Source organism: Thamnophis elegans, chromosome Z (assembly GCF_009769535.1).
Source record: "Thamnophis elegans isolate rThaEle1 chromosome Z, rThaEle1.pri, whole genome shotgun sequence".
Taxonomy (NCBI): domain Eukaryota; kingdom Metazoa; phylum Chordata; class Lepidosauria; order Squamata; family Colubridae; genus Thamnophis; species Thamnophis elegans.
The window spans coordinates 110838729-110857540 of NC_045558.1; the positions used below are offsets into that span (position 1 = coordinate 110838729).

Genomic DNA, 18812 nt, shown 5'->3' on the forward strand with positions numbered 1-18812 from the left:
CTAAGGTACCAGGCTAGATATTAGGACACCATCCTAATATCCTTAGCCTTAGCAATGAAAGTTGGCTGGATGGCCTTGGGCCATTTGTGCTCTTTCTCAGCCCAACTCATCTCATGGAGTTGTTGTTCTGGAGAAAATAGGAAAAGGAAGGTGTGTTGAATATGTTCATTGCCTTGAATTATTTGTAAAAGTAATGAAGCAGGAAAGAAATAAACAAATAAACATTGCCATTACACCCTGAATACTGGATAAGTCATTTAGGCAAGATGGCTCGCATAGAAATATGACAGACAGACAGACAGACAGACAGACAGACAGACAGACAGACAGACAGACAGACAGACAATGCTTGACTACTAATCTATTAGGGTAACAGATCTTCAATTATTCATGCAAAAGAAAAATAGATCTTTTAATTGTTTCCTCTGAGTATGCACTCTGTAATGGAACACTCTAGAGAATAGAAGGTTTCCATATAAGAAGAAAAGTTATTCTCATCTATTCTTTCATTTCCTTTTATTAGATAATAACTGGTGAATTGTTCTCTTCACTGTTTTCTGTATTAATAATATAATGAAAGTACAGTCAAAAACAAAATCCTAATATCCTAGTGCTATGGATAAATATTCTTCAGTAAAGAAGAAATTGTTAATGTAAGTAATATATTCTGCAGTTTTTTATATTTCTGATAAATGATAGGTATTCAATTGTTCAACTTCTAATAATTTTGATTACTCTGTATCTTCACATGAGTATATAAAATAAATACTTGAACTTCTTAACACGACAACCAATCAAACAATAAATTTATTATTTCATTCAATTTATTTTATTTCCAAGTATTAATGGTTAATGCTGCAAATAAACTTTTTGTACATAATGTGGGCGAGTAGTTTATTAAAGAAAGAAATGAGGAAAGGTTTTATTTTGTTTTTTTCCTTAACACATTCAGATGATTTTTTTTTTTTTGTAAAGAACAGAGATAGGAAAATACACTTGTATGATACTTGAACAAGTATTGAAAATTTAACTGTATAATAATATATAGGTTTTACAGAGAAATAAATTATGTTCATATTATGGGATCAAAACTGAAGTGTTTCAATTTCTAATCTCAAATTATTTGGGGTGTGTTTTTAATATGAACTAAACTTCTGTAATTTAGAATGCACATTTACGGATTTAAGATTTTACTTTGAATTATTTACATTTACAATTGAAAATTATGTGATAATTATATTAATAGTTAACTTCATTTTCTCTATTTTTGCCGTACCAGTGGGAAAAGAATTGTGTGTTTCAAATATATTTGCCAAATCAAAAATGTGTACATGAGAAGTATATTTGACAAAAAAGACCACAGCCTACATCTTGATAAGATAGAAAAAATATGAAGTAGTCAGTATCACCACCAAAGTGATTTGTAATTGGCTGACCAGCCACGTTCAGTTTGGGGAGAGAAGCATGCAATAGGGTGACACAAAGTTTTGTCTTAGGTCCAGTACTCTTCAACATCTTTATAAATAGTTTAGATAAAGATATAGAAGGGGAATTCATCAAATTTTCAGATGACACAAGCTGGTGGCAATAGCCAACACTTTAGAAGACAGATTCAAGTTCCAAAAAGATCTTAACAGTTTTGAACACTTGGCCCTATTCAATAAAATGCAATTCAGTTGTTTGAAAAGTAAAGTCTTACAGTTAGAGGGTGAAAAACCCTGAATGCACAAATGTAGAATGGGTGGTACATGGGTAAACAGCAATAACTGTGAAAAGGATCTATGGTTTTCGTATAAATATGAGCCAGCAATGTTTGGCAGCTGGCAAAAAGGCCAATACATTCTTAAGCTGCATAAAAGAGGATAGTGTCAAGATGAGAATAGATACTACACTTTAATTGTATGTGTGAGAGTATACTTGGAATTCTGAATGCAATTCTGGTTGGCATAATAAAATGTTGAGACCTTGGAAAGTATGTAGAGAAGAGCAACAAATAGGATAAAGGGCATGGATCTTTCAATCAGTAAAATCAGTAAAATCAATGTATTTTAATTGTATTTTATTTTTTGATAACAATAAAATAAAATAAAATAGTCTACTTTAAAAAATGGGGAAAATGTATATGATCACAAAAATAAACACATACAAACATAGATGCTGGAGTGGTACAGATTCTCTTTAGACATATGTTTTTGATCAAATGCTAGATTCTGCCTTATAAAAATTCCAGGTAGGCTCAATCACTTTATACTAAATAATCAATATTAATTATTAATTTATTACAAAAAATAATATTTGATTTTGTTCAAATAAAAATATTTTAATAAAAAATATAATCTCATAAATGTAATTCAGGTTGAATTAAAGATTGTAAGGATGACTGAAATATTCCATGTTTGAACTCATGTCATTGAGTTGAATTTTAAACTATTCAATTTATTAGCTATTAGTCTTAATAACTAGGTTTAAGGGTCACAAAACTGATTATAAATTGGGAGGAAAAGGAATTAAAATATTATTTTCCTAATAAAACATTTTTTTTCCTTTCAGAATTTTTCATTAAGAAAGAAAATGATCAATCAAACAACTGTAACAGAATTCTTACTTAGTGGATTTTCTGATGTCCGAGAACTACAAGTTTTACACTTCATAGCGTTTTTTCTCGTTTACCTTGTAACCATAACAGGGAACATTCTGCTCATTGTAATTGTTGCCCAGCACCCAAAGTTTCATAGCCCCATGTATTTCTTTCTGGTCAATTTATCCTTTCTGGATGTCAGTTATATTTCCACAACTGTTCCCAAATCCATTTTTCTTTCTTAAACAAGAGACAGGTTTCATTTTCTGAATGTATCACCCAAGCTTTCTGGGTTCTCACATTTGCAGGTACTGAACTGTCTATTCTCACTGTCATGGCATATGACCGCTATGTAGCAATTTGCCACCCATTGCAATACAGGCTCATTATGAACTGGAATGCCTGTTTTCAGATGGCAGCTGCTTCTTGGATTTGCAGTGCAATAAATAGCCTGGTACACACTGCAAATACCTGGGACCTGCATTTTTGTTCCTCAAATGTGCTTGAAAAATTTTTCTGTGATATTCCACAATTATTGGCGTTGTCCTGCACTGACACAACAGCAAATCAAGGGCTCCTTCTTGCTGTTGCTGTCCTTGTAGGTTCCTTTTGCTTTTTCTTTGTTTTTATTTCCTATGCTTACATTTTTTCTGCAGTGTTCAAGATTCAGTCTACTCAGGCCAGGTACAAGGTCTTCTCCACTTGCACTCCACACTTGACAGTTTTTTCATTCTTTGTTAGCACTGCCTCATTTTCTTACTTGAGACCAAAAGCCTGGTCCTCTCTTCCTATGGACATGATAGCTGCCATTTTATATACAGTTTTACCACCCTTAATGAATCCCATCATTTATAGTCTGAGAAATAAAGATATACAAAAATGTCTGATGAAAATGTTAAATTGGTAAAGTTTGGATAATCATCTCAAGAGCTTTTCTAGAGAAGTACATGAAGTTGGTAGAGAAAATAACTGCAACGATCAATATAAATAATACAAATATAAATATTTTCCACATAAATGTAGGGTTAACAAAAAATAGAAAAACAAAACAAAACTTTGATTTTGATTTTTAAAACTGACTGTATATGGAAAGCTGGATAGATGATAGTCATCTAATTTTGTTCTTCTTAGAAGAAATTACAGAATAATAGAAACTCAATAAATTACAGTGTTTTTCCTTTCTGCAGGATACACATTTGAAGTGTACAAATATTAACTCTCATAGTCTAGTCTTGCATTATTTAAAGGTGAAAATTCACAATCTTTAATTATAAAATATAGAAAATAGTCAGCTTCTATATGTCAGGCACCTGAAATGAGTCAAGGCATCCACATTATTCATTATAATGTATAGGGTAAGTTGAGTCTATATGCCATTAGAATAGTAGAAGGATGTCTATGGAGATTTTCAGTCATCTAAATCATGATTGCTGCATATTGCTGTAGCTTGATGAAATTTTAAAGCATCTTTAAGAGCTGTTATCAGCTACAAAGAGCGCACCAGATCCAAGGACATGATCCCAATACACTTACAATGCCACCAGTAATATCAGTTGTGAAGCAGTCCAAACTGACTTGCAGCTATTTTTTTTTCTATATCTCTGTACTGGGAGAAATGTGCACTCAAATTCCTGTGTTTCGCTTCCACCTTCACCCCTACCCAAAATTGGAAAGGAAAGACTGACTTTTTAATTTTGTGTTCCGTCTCTCAATTTCAATCAAAATAAATGAAGATGAATGAAAATAATCTTTCAGAATCCCCTTTCATATATGGGAAGATGGGCTACGGAAATTATTGAGGAGGGATGAACCACACACAAAAAAGGAACTCCTCCTTACTGAGAATATAGGTCTATAAATTAAAAGATGAAGGAAGGAAGGAAGGGTTTCTATTTCCTTTTTCATTTTAGAAGTCTCTGGATGGGGCATCAAGCCAGAAAATCCAGAAATGGTGAGAAGCAAGGAACTTCCTTACAATTTAGACTTAAATTTTAAACTTCCAGGCCAGCTAATATAAGCAAGGGCAATCAATTTTAGGGACAGTAATTGTGGTGAAGGAAGGAATATTCCAGCCTCCTAGTATATAAGCTATAGATTCTGAATGTAAGTGGTTGCAGATTAAGGCCTGGATAAGTTTAAAGGCTGCTCTTTCAAAAGATCAAGTGTGGGGTTGAAAAAGAAAGTGGAGAATTATGGCAAATATCAGAAGGTGATGAGAGATGTCTAGAATATTGCTTAAGCTCTAGGATCTTTAGTAATATGAGCATATAAATGAGTTGAAATTGATAACAAGAACCAGAAAGTTCTATTTGGACTAAAAGAAAAAGAAGAAAAAAATCCTTTAAAGGGCAAGTTATAGCATGGTCAGAAAAAGATTGTGTGAATAATTCTTCAGATAAAGGCAACTGTTGTTGAATTCATTCTTTCAGCAGCTTGGTCTCCAATTTTAAGAAACTGAAAAAAAATCATAACTGGAACAAAAAATCTATCCATCTAAAATTCTAACCTGAAATGATGAAGTTCCATTTAGAAACACACACAAACACACACACGCACAGGCACAGGCACAGGCACAGGCACAGACACAGACACAGACACAGACACAGACACAGACACAGATACAGATACAGATACAGATACAGATACAGATATAGATATATACAGCCAGGCATTGCTGTGGCCAGGTACAGCAAGAAAAAGCACAAGTTTCTAATATTTTTAATTTCATAAGCTTGTGGGTATATAATATTTTTTGTTGCTCCCTTGTCTGTGCAGATATAGAGATTGTCTGATTTGCCGACTCTAGAATGCACAACATATAATTGTCCATGCGATAAACAATTGTCAATTGCTGGAAAGATGTTGGACCGGGCACATTTACCAAAAGAAATATTCCCAGGGTGGGTGCCTGGGGCAGGGTCATGCCATTGTCAGAGTGGCAAGGTTCGTGATGGTCTTGCCCACCTGGCAGGCCCTGCCACTTGCTGCACTGGCCACAGCTCTCCAGGCAGAGGTGGCCCTCACATGGAAGTGAGCCACGGTGGCCCCTGCAAGAGCTCCCATGGAGAATGCTCCTGCAGGCCCCGGCCTGGAGTCCTCCAAGCTCCCCGTGATGGAAAGTCTCCTGAATGATGGGCTGGATGGGCCCCTCTGCACATGGTGGGGGGACCCTGGCATGTGAGGGAGGCTAGGGGTGTCCCCCATGGGCGTAGTGGGGCGGCGGGTGGGTGCTGCCATTGGTCAGGACTCGGGGCTGCTGGGCTGGGCGAGGCAGGTTGAGGGAGATAGTGCTGGGGCTGTTGGCCTCGTGGAAGTTGTTTAGTGTCTCCTCGAAGGAGCTGTGCTTGGGCTCCCCCAAGTTGGTGGCCCAGGAGAGCGAGAGATCCAGGATCTTGGAGGAGGAGAAGTCCTCAGTGTGTGACTTGTCCAGGTCATCGTAGCTCTCTGTCCCCTGAGGAGCAGGAGGAGGAGCAGGAGAAGGAATGAGCTGCCCCTGGTGATGCGGACACAGAGATGATGCCGCTGCTGCAGCCGCCACCTCACGGGGCACCCAGCAGCCACCCCAGCCCTGCTGCTGCTACCCCGTCATAGCCACCTTGGCGAGGCTGTAGCTGGCTTGCTGTGAGGGGGGTGGTGAGGAGATCCTCTGCCTCCACCTCCCCTGAAGTTCCACCGGGCTGGGAGGGTTGAGGCTGCTTTAAGAGGGGGAGGTGGCTGAGGGATGGCACAGGCACTTCCCCGCCACAGACAGCAAAGGCCCAGAAGGAGGGGAGAGAGACGAGGGGAAGGCCAAAGGGCTTTAGCTCCCTGTGGCAGAAATGGCCAAAGCTCATCGAAGGAGGGGTGATGGGTGCACCCGCAGCCCAGCCACACATATAAAGGAACCATTGAGCTGAAGTTAGAGAGAGGCCGAACTGTTCCAAATTCAATATAATAATGCAATCGGAAACATTGAAATGGAATTGTGAAATATTTAGTATAGCGTGTGTTGTTTTTACATCCAACAGATGGTGCTGGTTTTCAAAAAAGCATGTTTTACCTGTCACAGGTGTGACATATATGTAATATAAGTATATAAAAACACGTGCGTATTCAAATGCAACGTTGTGTAAAAATTTCAAAGCAATCGATGAAGAACTTTCAGAGATTTAAGTTTTTGAACAAACGAACAAACGAAAAATATATTTCAGATAACAAAGAATTCACAATTAACTCTAGGGATGGAAACTAACATATGTATGTATGTATGTATGTATGTATGTATGTATGTATGTATGTATGTATGTATGTACGTATGTACGTACGTACGTACGTACGTACGTACGTACGTACATATGTTAGTTTCCATCCCTGGAGTTAATTGTGAATTCTTTGTTATCTGAAATATATTTTTCCTACTTGTATTTTAGAAACTGACCCATTCTTCAGGAAAAACAAGGTGACATGCAGTCATAGTTACCATTTGGCTATTTTGGCCCATCCTTTAAGTAAATAATTTTCTCAGAATTGAACTAAAATTTCATTGGTTATGGTATACCGATGGTGTACTATAGAAATCAAAGACCACATTTATGGTATAGATAATGAGTGAAGGTCTAGTTCAAGTCTGAGAAAATTATTTACTTAAAGGATGGACCAAAATTTACAACAGAGTTTTGAAATTAGATTGAAAACATTTAATTTGCAGAAAACATGAACAGTGTTGTTGCCTGGTAATTTACAACCCAGACATCATTATGCAATGTGAAATATTTTCAAAGGACTGACTCCCAGAGGTATGGAAAATAGGATTATTTCTACTTCTACTAGTTCCCCTTAGCATAGATTTCCTATATTACAGATGATACATGATCAAACTTATTGACATTACCAAAATTTCAAGGAAAAAAATGGAGATAATATTCTTCTATAGCACCAACATATAAAATGTAAGGTTAATCTTAACTGAAACTTAAGTTTCAATTAATAGAAAAGGCTGTGGTATAGGAAAAGAATGAATATAGAAAATACATTTATGTTATGTTGTTGTTTTTCTTTTGAAGAATCCCCAACAAATGTTACTGTTTTAGAATCAATACAAGCTTCATTCAAAAGCCCAAGAATTTTCCAAATTCTGTCATAATATTCATGTGTTTCCAAGGAAATATAGTAAGATAAAATAATTCTAATTTTGTCAATGGTTTTGTAACTTAGTAGCTATAAATCTTGATAGTTCCAAGAGTTATGGAAAAAACACTTCATTATTCCATAATCTCTTCTTTGCTTTTTTAAAATATTGATACTTTATAAGTTTTTCCAGTTTCTTTTGAGCTACTCTAATCTTAGCATCTATAGCTACATTTATAAATAATATTTGTTTTTCTTCATTTGCTAGAATTATCTTTCTCTGCATAATCTCCATTTGGGGGTGTTTTTTTTTTAAAAAAAATTGACATTTTTGTAGCATTTGTTGGTAAATGTCCTTGTGATGTAAATGTTAAGCTTTCTGTTTTCTACTTGGTTTATCTAATCTGAAGCCACTGCAAGTCATTTTCGTATTCTTCTTTCCTTTCCTTTCTTTTCAGATAGTATTCATACAGAGGTTCATCTGTTTATGTAACACTTAATTTGCCATTGTAACCATTCCGTTTTACATGCCACCTTTGATTCTGTAACATTCAAAATATTTTCTTTTCAGGTATTTTTTAGCCATGTCTCTTTCTTGCTTTTATGGAATCACGTAGATCTCTGATTACATCCTCTACAGCCTGCTTCAGTTGCAACAAACCACATCCACCAATTTTACTTGGTAAATACAAACAATCTTTATTGCTTTTGGAGTTTAGTTCATGATCTATTATCATAGGTATTGGATCTTACATTGTAAAGCATCTAGTTCCATCTTTTTCCAGTGAACAATATCTGCCATGCAATGTATTAGAATATTTAAAGTATTGACTTTCATTATATAAACCACTACCTATTATTTTATTTTTTAAAAATCTAATGCATATTATTTATTTACTGATTGTTTCTCTTTCACATGATTATACAAATATTGTTTGTTTCTAAAATACCCAAACACTAAAAACGTGGGTCTATTTTCAGTGCTTTGTTTTTAAAGCCATCCCATGATTCAATTTATTCAGTTATAAGATGGACACTTTATTAATTACTAAATTAATTATTTCCAAAATTACAAATGAATATGCACTAAATTCTTCCTTGAATTATCAGTTGTATTTTTTTTTTTTAAAGGGTTTATGAAATAAGATCTAGGAAGAAATTACGCCATTCATTTAAAAGTATATCCACTCACTTGAAATAGGCACAAAGCTTAGTTACTCTCATTTTTTAAGGCAGATACATTCAAATTATGCATGAATGTATGCATAGTTAATGGTATGGTTTTTGTATGTTAATGAGAAACAAAAATGTGGACAAATGAAAAATTATAGAAAAGACTGAAAGAGACTGAAAAAAAATGTTTCCTTTTTGTTCAATCTATTCTGTACATCCTCAGTTTTAGTTACTGTTCACTTTCAATAGAGGGAGGAGAACTTACAAAAGCAATAAGAACACTAACAATAATATCAATAGAGCAATTTGTAAAAAATCAAAATCAATATAGTATGCTACACCATAGCTCTTAATTTTTTAAACTGTTTGTCATTCCATTAATGATCATTATTATTCTGAAACTTACTTTATTTTGCTATTCTGTTTTCATACCCTGATGTTCCAAAGTAATAGGTTGACTTTTCCACGTGGAATCAGAAAAACTTTTCGTTTATTCTGTACTGTGCATCAAATATTTCTATTTTGCTTATGTGAAAATAACACTACAATGCAATCCAAAAGATATAATAGTTTACTTCTACCATTGCAAAGGCAATCTGTTATTTTAAATTCCCATTACTATCTCTTTCATAGGGAGTATACTGAAATTTAGTAATCTAGATGATTTGATATTATCTACTAACTATATTCCTTTCTTTTTCTCAGAATTTCTCATATAAATGAAAAACATGAAATGGCCAATGAATCTACTCTGATAGAATTCCTTCTGATGGGATTTTCTGATAACTATGATGTACAAATTATGTATTTTGTGATGTTTCTCTTCATGTACTTAATAGCCATAATGGGGAATGTCCTCCTAGTTATTACTGTGGCCCTGAACTGCTCCCTTCATACTCCAATGTACTTCTTTCTAGTTAACCTGTCATTTTCAGACATTTGCTTCATCTCAACCACCATTCCGAAATCCATGCTCACTTTCTTGACAGATAACAGAGTGATCACCTTTACTGGATGTGCCACCCAAGTCTTCTCGATTTTCACCTTTGCAGGTTCTGAAATTGCTTTGCTTACTATCATGGCTTATGATCGTTATGTGGCCATTTGCCATCCTCTGCAATATAACCTTATCCTGAACTGGGATGCTTGTATGCAAATAGCAGCTTCATCCTGGATCACCTGTATGATTCATGCTTTGCTAGAAACTGCAATTGTATTTCAGTGGGAATACTGCAGGTCACGTAGGATTGAACAATTGTTCTGTGATATCCCTCAGTTACAGAAGATTTCTTGCTCTGATACAAGACCTAGTCAAACGCTGATTTTTGTGACAGCAATCATTGTTAGTTTAGTGTGTTGTGGTATTATTTTTGTTTCTTATGGTTACATCTTCTCAGCTGTGCTAAAGATTCAGTCAATACAAGGCAGACACAAAGCCTTTTCTACCTGCACTCCCCATCTGATTGTCTTCTTTTTGTTTCTCAGCACTGCTTTATTTTCTTACATGACACCAAAAAACCATTCATCTCATAGTGTAGAATTGCTTTCTGCTGTTTTTTACACAGTTTTGCCACCATTACTTAATCCTATCATTTATAGCTTCAGGAATAAGAACATGAAAAAAGCCATGTTAAAAACAGCAATGAAATTATTTTCACTTTTAAAAAAATAGAATTAATGTACTTATTTAAAATACATTTTGCAATATATCTACCAATTCAAATGTCTTGTGAAAAGTTTCCAATGGTTTAAATTCTTCAATTGCAAGTTATTTCTTTCTCACTAATATTTGAGAATGTTCTTTGAGCTTTTTATGCAGATAAATTTGTGTATTGATTATAGTTACAGGAGGATTTTTTCCACTTTGGAAAATTTGCTTCTGATCACATAATTGACATTTATATTCTCAATTGTTATGGATATTTGTATATGTATGGATATATGTATATGTAACTTACTGTGCTCATTTCTTTGTACTCACTTTTGTTTAATAAGTGAATAGCCAAATATATTTGGTTATGAATGACAAACTTTACATAAACTTTCTGGTTGTCTGACTGTTGATTTGAACAATCAGTGCATGGTCTATGGATTATTAAAGATATATCCATTATATAAGTGATATTTGACAATATTACTATTTTTATATATACACTCATTTTTAATTGGAAACATTTCACTTTGTTACTCAAACAACTTGTTTTTGCTAAGAAAATTAAAAACTCAGAACTGCAATAAATTGAGAAAAATTTACTAATGAATTTGTTGTTTGTGAGGGGATAAACAGTAGGTACTTAAACCTGTTCTTCTCTAGCCTTACACTTTACCTATAAACATGCTTCCAAAGAAGAGGAGGGAGGAGCATTGCTACAAACTATAATCATATTTCAATCATATTGGGCAATATTTCAATGGTCACACAAGATTGAGCAATTTTCCTGTGAAGTTCTTCAGTTACAGAAGATTTCCTGCAACAGTACAAAACTGAGTGAAATATTATTTTTTGTGATAGGAAATACAATTAGCTCAATTTATTGTGGGATAATTGTTATATTTTATGGCTACATCTTCTAACTGTGCTAAACATCCAATCCATTCAAGGCAGACATGGAAATTTCTCTACCTACATCCCCCATTTGATTGTCTTTTCTTTATTTAACACTACTATAATATTTACTTATATGGAACCAAAAGGTTTTTCATCACATAAATCCAGATTTGCTTTCTGTGTTTTTTATACACTTTTGCCACCACTAATGAATCCCATCATTTATAGTTTCAGGAATAAGGACATTCAGAAAGTGATATGAAATATAAGAAAAAATGGGTTTCTTTCCTTTCCTTAAAAATAAGATGATTGATTACCTAAGCTGTATTTTACAAATATAATTTGTTGGCTAAAGAGACCAGATGTAGATCGAATCAATCAAGGAACTCCAGCTGGAGGAATTCAGGAAAAGAACTTTCTCTACTGAAATGCTGGTCTTATGGAACATTCTGTCCCCCACCACAGGGTGATGTCTGCCCTCACCCTTCTATCCTTTGCACGGGCCTGAGGACATGGCTATGCTGATTGACCTGAAGATCCAAGGGCGGAAGGCCGTATCAGAGATGTCTTCTGGATTAATTAACTCCCTCTTGTACTTTCTTCCGACCTTCTGTTTATTTGTACTATTATAATTTCATTGTTTATTTTTATCACTTCATTGCTTTACTATTGCTATGTTTACATTTTATTTATTTTTTTCCATTTTAGTGCTATAAGCACTAAACGCAGAGTGAGGTGGGCAACAAATAAATATAGCAAATAACAAATAAATAAATGAATTTATAACCTCTAGGTATGAAAAATGCTTGTGTTTCTTGTGACTTACTTAGAATGATTTCACATGTTCCACTGTATCTTCCTCTCATGTCCTCAATAATATTTTCAGTAATATTCCAGGCCTTTACATTACTGTGTAAGTGTGCTGGTGTTCAGGAAGTTGTGAACTTGCTTTTTCAAGTGGCAACTAGGCTTTGTTTGTTTTTTCTTAAAGAAATTTCACTTCTCATCCAAGCAGCTTCTTCAGTTCAGAAATGAAAACACTTCTATGATAAGAAGTGAAATGTCTTCAAGGAAAAACAAGGAAAGTCCAGTTGCCTTTTGAAAAAGCACTTTTGGAACAACTATCACTTGGATGATTGAAAAGTTCCATAGGCAGGAAAAAAAATTCTAGGTGACCAGTTTCTATCCTTCCCCCTCCCCCATCTCTTTGAACTATTTGTGCTTTAAATTTTACTAGTCACAGTATTAAAATTGTTGCCTAATGCTTTTAGTGTCCTAAAGTGATCATTACTTTCTTTATTTGCCCTTCATATAAATTTGCATATTATATAGCCTAATTATTTGCTTAATCTTTTTATATTCCAGAAACTTTTGAAGACTATGTCCATTGTGCTGATTATATTTGAATTTATTTTTATTGATATATGTATATTTATCTTGTCTGTACCATAAATAATTCAATACAATATATTTCAATATCACTACCTTTTTTAGCAACAAAAAGAAATCTCTTCAATTTATTTATGTTCTGGAGCCTACTACTCAGGTTTCTGCATTTGAATCTGCTTATCAATGATCTCTGGAAATCTGATAATGTGTTAATACTAATTGCATTTATCATTTGTTAATTTTCAATGCTATTGATCATGGTTTCCTTCTGGACTGTTTGGGGGGATTGGAACTGAGGGGCAAAGTGCTATGGTAGTTCCACCAGTTTCAATTGAGGTCAATAGTGAATGGAGAAATGTAACCCAAGGACTCTTTTTTATGAAGTTATTCAGACACTTTTTCTTCTCTGTTTAATACCTATACAAAACCTGGTTAGCAAAATCATCTAACATTAACCCGATAATATTCAGTTATATATCTCCACTATAAGTTGACCAAATGATGCCACTGAAGTGCTTTCTCAGTGAATGAAAATTGGAAGGGTCTGAATTGGGATAGCATCAACTGAATTGCATTACTTTTTAATGTTTCCTGAATCCAATGGTTTGCTATTTGTGTTCTTTTTGTGGTGGCGCCTCACCAAAAACAACGTGATCTAGAAAGACAAAAGAGCAAGCAGCTTCCAGATTTCCAGATAATTAGTCCTCAAATACTTCAGCATTAAACAATCCAGTTAAAGTCAAAGAATTGTAGTGGCTATTATTCTAACCAACTGTAGAATACAAAGTTGCTTCTAACATATAAGAAATACATGATATGACTTATTCTAGAAAGTTTAGAAGTACTATTTGGATTCCATTTCCATTATCTGTTTCCCAGTGTTTAATCATAACATAAGATTCAGTACTAATTGAAAAAAATCAAAATAATCAGAGCAATTTATTTCCTGTCTCCTAGAACTCTTTATTATCTTTGAAATAAAAAAGAATCTAGTTTTATTTCAATTCTCTAAGATCTTAGCCACCACTTTAAAAAACATGTTCATATTGTGATCTATCTTCATCAAGTGTACTCTGTGATAAATACATTAGTTTCTTTAACAGCCACATATGCAAGAGATTACAAATTGAAGATGAGTTTTCACTCATTTACACAACTTTTAATAACTACATGACTGACTTCTAAAAAATTAGATACAATTTGTCAAAAAAGAAGAGAAAGAGTGTTATTATTGGACACAATAAGAATAAAAGTGAATTTTCAATTGTGTTAATTCAATTTGGATCGGGATTTCTGTCACTTGCAATCTAAAAAAATGACCCAATTCTTCAACTGCTATAATTCCTCCTAGTAACAAGAATCTCTCACATAATATAGAGCCATGTTGTTTAAACTGTTATTTAAATAGCCCAGATAATTTCCAAGACCATCATTTAAAATTGCATAACATTTTCTTAAAGGGAGATTTTGAACAATGAGTGAACCCTTCCTATGTGAGACAAACCACACTCTGTTGTTTCAGACTTATAGAAGAATATACAACATGGAACTTTTCTTAAAATCTGGAATTCAGACAAAAAGGTCTGTCTGATAAGAATCTTTGTATCATCTTCAAGTTCAAGGAACTGGGAAAAATATTATTATAACTGGAATAAATCATAACATTTTTCAAATTATGATTCAATAATTTTGACTTCATTTAGACATAGATGTCTGGTGAATTGATCAAAAGGACAGTCTGTTACTTTTTCACCTAGGGTCATGCAAATATAGAATTAAGTTAAGCAGGTTCTTACCACCTGAAATATTTTTTTCTAAATGACATAGAATATAAAAACATCCATAAAGGTAATTTCAGTACTTTTTATTACATTTATTTTGCTCATGAACCATCTTGATTTTCCCTTCCCTCCTGAAATGCAGAAACCTGATTCAGGATCAAAATCTATTTGGAGCTCAACACAACAGTTGTTTTATTACTTTATGCTGGGTTACTTTCATGTTTGTAGGGTAATATCTAGGAAGCTGGCTTCCAAACATCTTTTCTACCTCCTCTTTCATTCCAAGAGAAAACTGGTATAGACTGTTCCATTCTGTATAAATTCCAAGAGTTGGTGGTTAAAAAAATAACATGAAGAAGAGACCTTTAAAGTGAAAAAATCAAAATCCTTCGCAGATGAAAAAATGTCAATATTTTCTATATTTTATTTACATCTAATATGGCAAATTTAAATCAAATTTCTACAACCAAAAGTATTTGAAGAAAATACAAGTTCTAATTTATTTTTTAAGCATTTTCCACACAGCCTTTTGGATGTCCTTGTTCCTGAAGCTATAAATGAGAGGATTGAGGAGTGGAGGCAAAATTGTGTAGAGAACAGCAGAGAGTAAGTCCAAAGTATGGGAGGAAAGACTTTGGGGCCGCATATAAGCAAACACAGCAGATATCAAAAATAAAGAAAAGACAGTCAGGTGGGGAGTACATGTAGAGAAAGCTTTATATCTGCCTTGAACTGAAGGAATTTTCAAAACAGCAGAAAAGATGTAGCCATAGGAAATAAAAATGAACCCACTACATAATGAGTCTAGGGTAATCCCTACAACCAAAATCAGAATTTGGCTAATTCTTGTATCAGTACAAGAAATCATTAATAAGTGAGGAACATCACAGAAAAATTGCTCAATTTTACTGAATTTGCAGAAATTTAACCTGAATGTGAGAATGGTGTGGAGCAAAGCATGGATCAAAGTGCTTATCCAGGAAGCAGCTACCATTTGCAAACAGGCATCCCAGTTCATCATTAGGGTATATTGCAGAGGATGGCAGATGGCTACATAACGGTCATAAGCCATGACAGTCAGCAAGGCGAGTTCAAAACCTGCAAAGGTGAAAACTGAAAAGACCTGAGCAGCACATCCAGCATAGGAGATCTGCTTGTTATTTGTCAAAGAAGCAGCCATGGCTTTAGGAATTATAGTTGAGATGAAGCAAACATCACAGAATGACAAATTGACCAAAAAGAAATACATGGGAGCATGAAGATGGTGATTCAAAATCACAGCAACACTAAGAAGTAAATTTCCAATTAAAGCTAGTAAGTAAATCACAAGGAACACCACAAAATACATAATTTGCATATCATGATCATCAGTAAATCCCATCAGAAGAAATTCTGTCACAAGGGATTGGTTGGCCATTTATTTTCTCTGATTCCTTCTAGAGAGAAAGAGGGTATCCTAGGAAATTTGTCAATCTAGGAAATAAATATAGGCATGGAATTATTCATTGCAATAGTAACATGAAAACGAATATATTATAATTATACCATTAAAATAAAATATATTACCTTTTTGCAATATGTAAAATGGAGTTCATACATTTAAAAATGCAAAATAAAAATGATATTATTTTCCTTCTGCCAATTTATAACAAATCAATTTTGTGATTTTGCTACCTAAAATACATTTTTAAAAATGACAATATATTACTGAATAATGTAAACATGGATATAGAAATCTGGCATATACTGTATATTTGATTCTTTATAGATAACTTATAAGAAGACTTTATGGTGCAGTCAATGATGAAGGGATCCAATGATGTTTACATGTCCCATGAAGCTGCATTATTTCGTAGATACAGTTAAAGATGCTAATTATCTACTAATTAGTAGTAAAAAAGTTTACTACTAAAAGTACTAACATAGTTTTATGTCTAATATTTTGTTATTTATCACAAGTTATAATCCCAAGTTTGGGATTCACAAGTTATCAGAAAAAGAAACCAATTAAGATTATTATATGTGCCATAAAACAATATGATATCCAACATACAGTATGGGTAATTCCAAGAATAGAATGTAAGCAGGATATGTTATCTTCGAGAATCAATGTAGGTTCTATCTTATACCTGGTACTCTTCAATATTTTCCTCAATAATTTAGAAGAGGGGATAGATGAGGAACTCACAAAAATTTGCAGATAATACCAAGCTGGCAGGAATAGCCAACACTTAGCCTTAAGATACAGAAGGGACTTGATGGACTTGAACATTGGGCTTGTAAATAAGTAAACCTCTACATTTAGGCAAGAAAAACAAAATACATAGCTATAATACAGGTGATACCTAGTTCAATAGTAGTAACTGAGAGGGATCTTGGAGTCCTAGTTGACAATAATTTAAATATGAGTCAGCAATGTGCTGCAACTGCCAAAAAAGCCAACACAGTTTTAGGCTGCATTAACAGAGAGATACAATCAAGATTACATGAAGTATTAATACCACTTTATAATGTCCACACTTATAATTTTGCATCCAATTTTGGTCACAATAATGTAAAAAATAGGTTGAGACTCTATAAAAAGTACAGAGAAGAGCAACAAAGATGATTAGGGGACTGGGGGCTATAACATATAAAGAAGAGTTGCTGGGATTGGATATGTCTAGTTTAATGAAAAGAAGGACTACATGATAGCAGTGTTCCAATATCTCAGGGTTGCCACAAAGAACAGGGAGTCAACCTATTCCCCAAAGCATCTGAGGACAGGACAAGAAGCAATGGGTGGAAACTAATCAAGGAGAGAACCATTCTAGAACTAAGGAAAAATTAATTAGAGGAATGAATCAGTGGAACAACTTGCCACCAAAATTTGTGAATGTTCCAACACTTCAAGATTTTTAAGAAGAGATTTGACAACTATTTGTTTGGAATGGTATAGGATTTCCTGCCTAAACAAGATGTTGTCCCTTCCAAATCTGTCATTCTGTTATGTTCTGTTAAGGACATAACATAATACATATATAAAATATATTATCCATTCTCAAAATGCAAAAGGCACTTCACACATTTAAGACATGTATACAAACTGTTTTTCTTTCTATATTATATTGGGCAACTTACATTGCAGTGGATTCCATTGAGAAAAATTCATTTTGGAGAATGATGCAATAGTGATGAAAATTTTTTTTTTAAAAAAAGGGTACTAACTTCGTAGGGAATCAAATACACATCTGAGTCATAGGTAGCAATACATTTTACTAATCATTTCTGTTTTCCTAAAATAATTATTTGACTACCATAATAAATATATGCAACCATACTTAAAGATAGGAGAGATGAGATGGAAATGGAAATTGGGGTAGGGACAGGCAGAGATAGAGGCCGAGACAGAGAGAAACAGTACAATGTTAAACATTCCTGTTTGACAATAACTTATTTTGATTTAAACTGGATATAAAATTATCATCCAATGCTTACATGTAAATGGGAGTGTAATTGTAAATTAACCATAATGACTTTATGTCTATTTAAGATCTGTGTTAAATTAAATAAATATTAAACAATATAATCAAATCATTATGATTATAAAATTAGATTCCCTTTATGATAAGTTGTAAATAAATAAATAATACCGCTGAATGTTTAAAAAGGTTCTTCTCTAATTGTGAGCTCATTAAGCATCGACATACCTGACATTTCTTCTGATAATCTGATTTATGAAACCTGCTTACATGATATACTATTGGTGTAAAATTCAGATATTTTCCCTATATGAATATTTCAAAACAAATACAAACATGTCAAGTGATATATTTCCAACAGGCTGAAGCATTAGCTTACTTTTGCCATATTTCAGACCTTAAGACTAATAATAAGATCTTGGAAAAAAAACAGTATTATACACTTACCTAAAAATCAGTGATACAGAGTAATGATTTATTTCTATCATGCTATTATTCCTATAAGCAGTATTTCTCAATTATTTCAAAAGTGAAATCTTGATTACATAGTCATGATTGTCTTTACTTACCACGGTTTTTGTGGTCTTAATTTATGTATGGAAGACAACCTGTTATATGTTGCCTATTCTCATGTGCTACAAAGAATGAAAAAAATAAACAGTAATTATGTCACCCTCTGTTTTCTATTGTGTTTCAATATAATTCCTTGGAGACTATGTCCAATTTTCATGTTGATTTAAAACAAACAAGAAAAGGTGCAGTTATCTTATACCCAT

At 33.6% G+C, this 18812-nt stretch overlaps 2 protein-coding genes and 1 pseudogene across 2 annotated transcripts; 2 read left to right on the forward strand and 1 right to left on the reverse strand.

Moving 5' to 3' along the window:
- Nucleotides 1-2571: 2571 nt before the first annotated feature.
- LOC116521434 lies at nucleotides 2572-3485 on the forward strand (annotated as a pseudogene).
- Nucleotides 3486-9578: 6093 nt separating this feature from the next.
- Nucleotides 9579-10529, forward strand: LOC116521435 (olfactory receptor 14A16-like). The gene has a single exon (XM_032236108.1). The coding sequence runs from the start codon at nucleotides 9591-9593 to the stop codon at nucleotides 10527-10529; it is 939 nt and encodes a 312-aa protein (XP_032091999.1). The 5' UTR covers nucleotides 9579-9590.
- Nucleotides 10530-15074: 4545 nt separating this feature from the next.
- Nucleotides 15075-15992, reverse strand: LOC116523064 (olfactory receptor 14A16-like). The gene has a single exon (XM_032238241.1). It carries the CDS (start codon nucleotides 15990-15992, stop codon nucleotides 15075-15077), a length of 918 nt encoding a protein of 305 aa, XP_032094132.1.
- Nucleotides 15993-18812: the final 2820 nt, after the last annotated feature.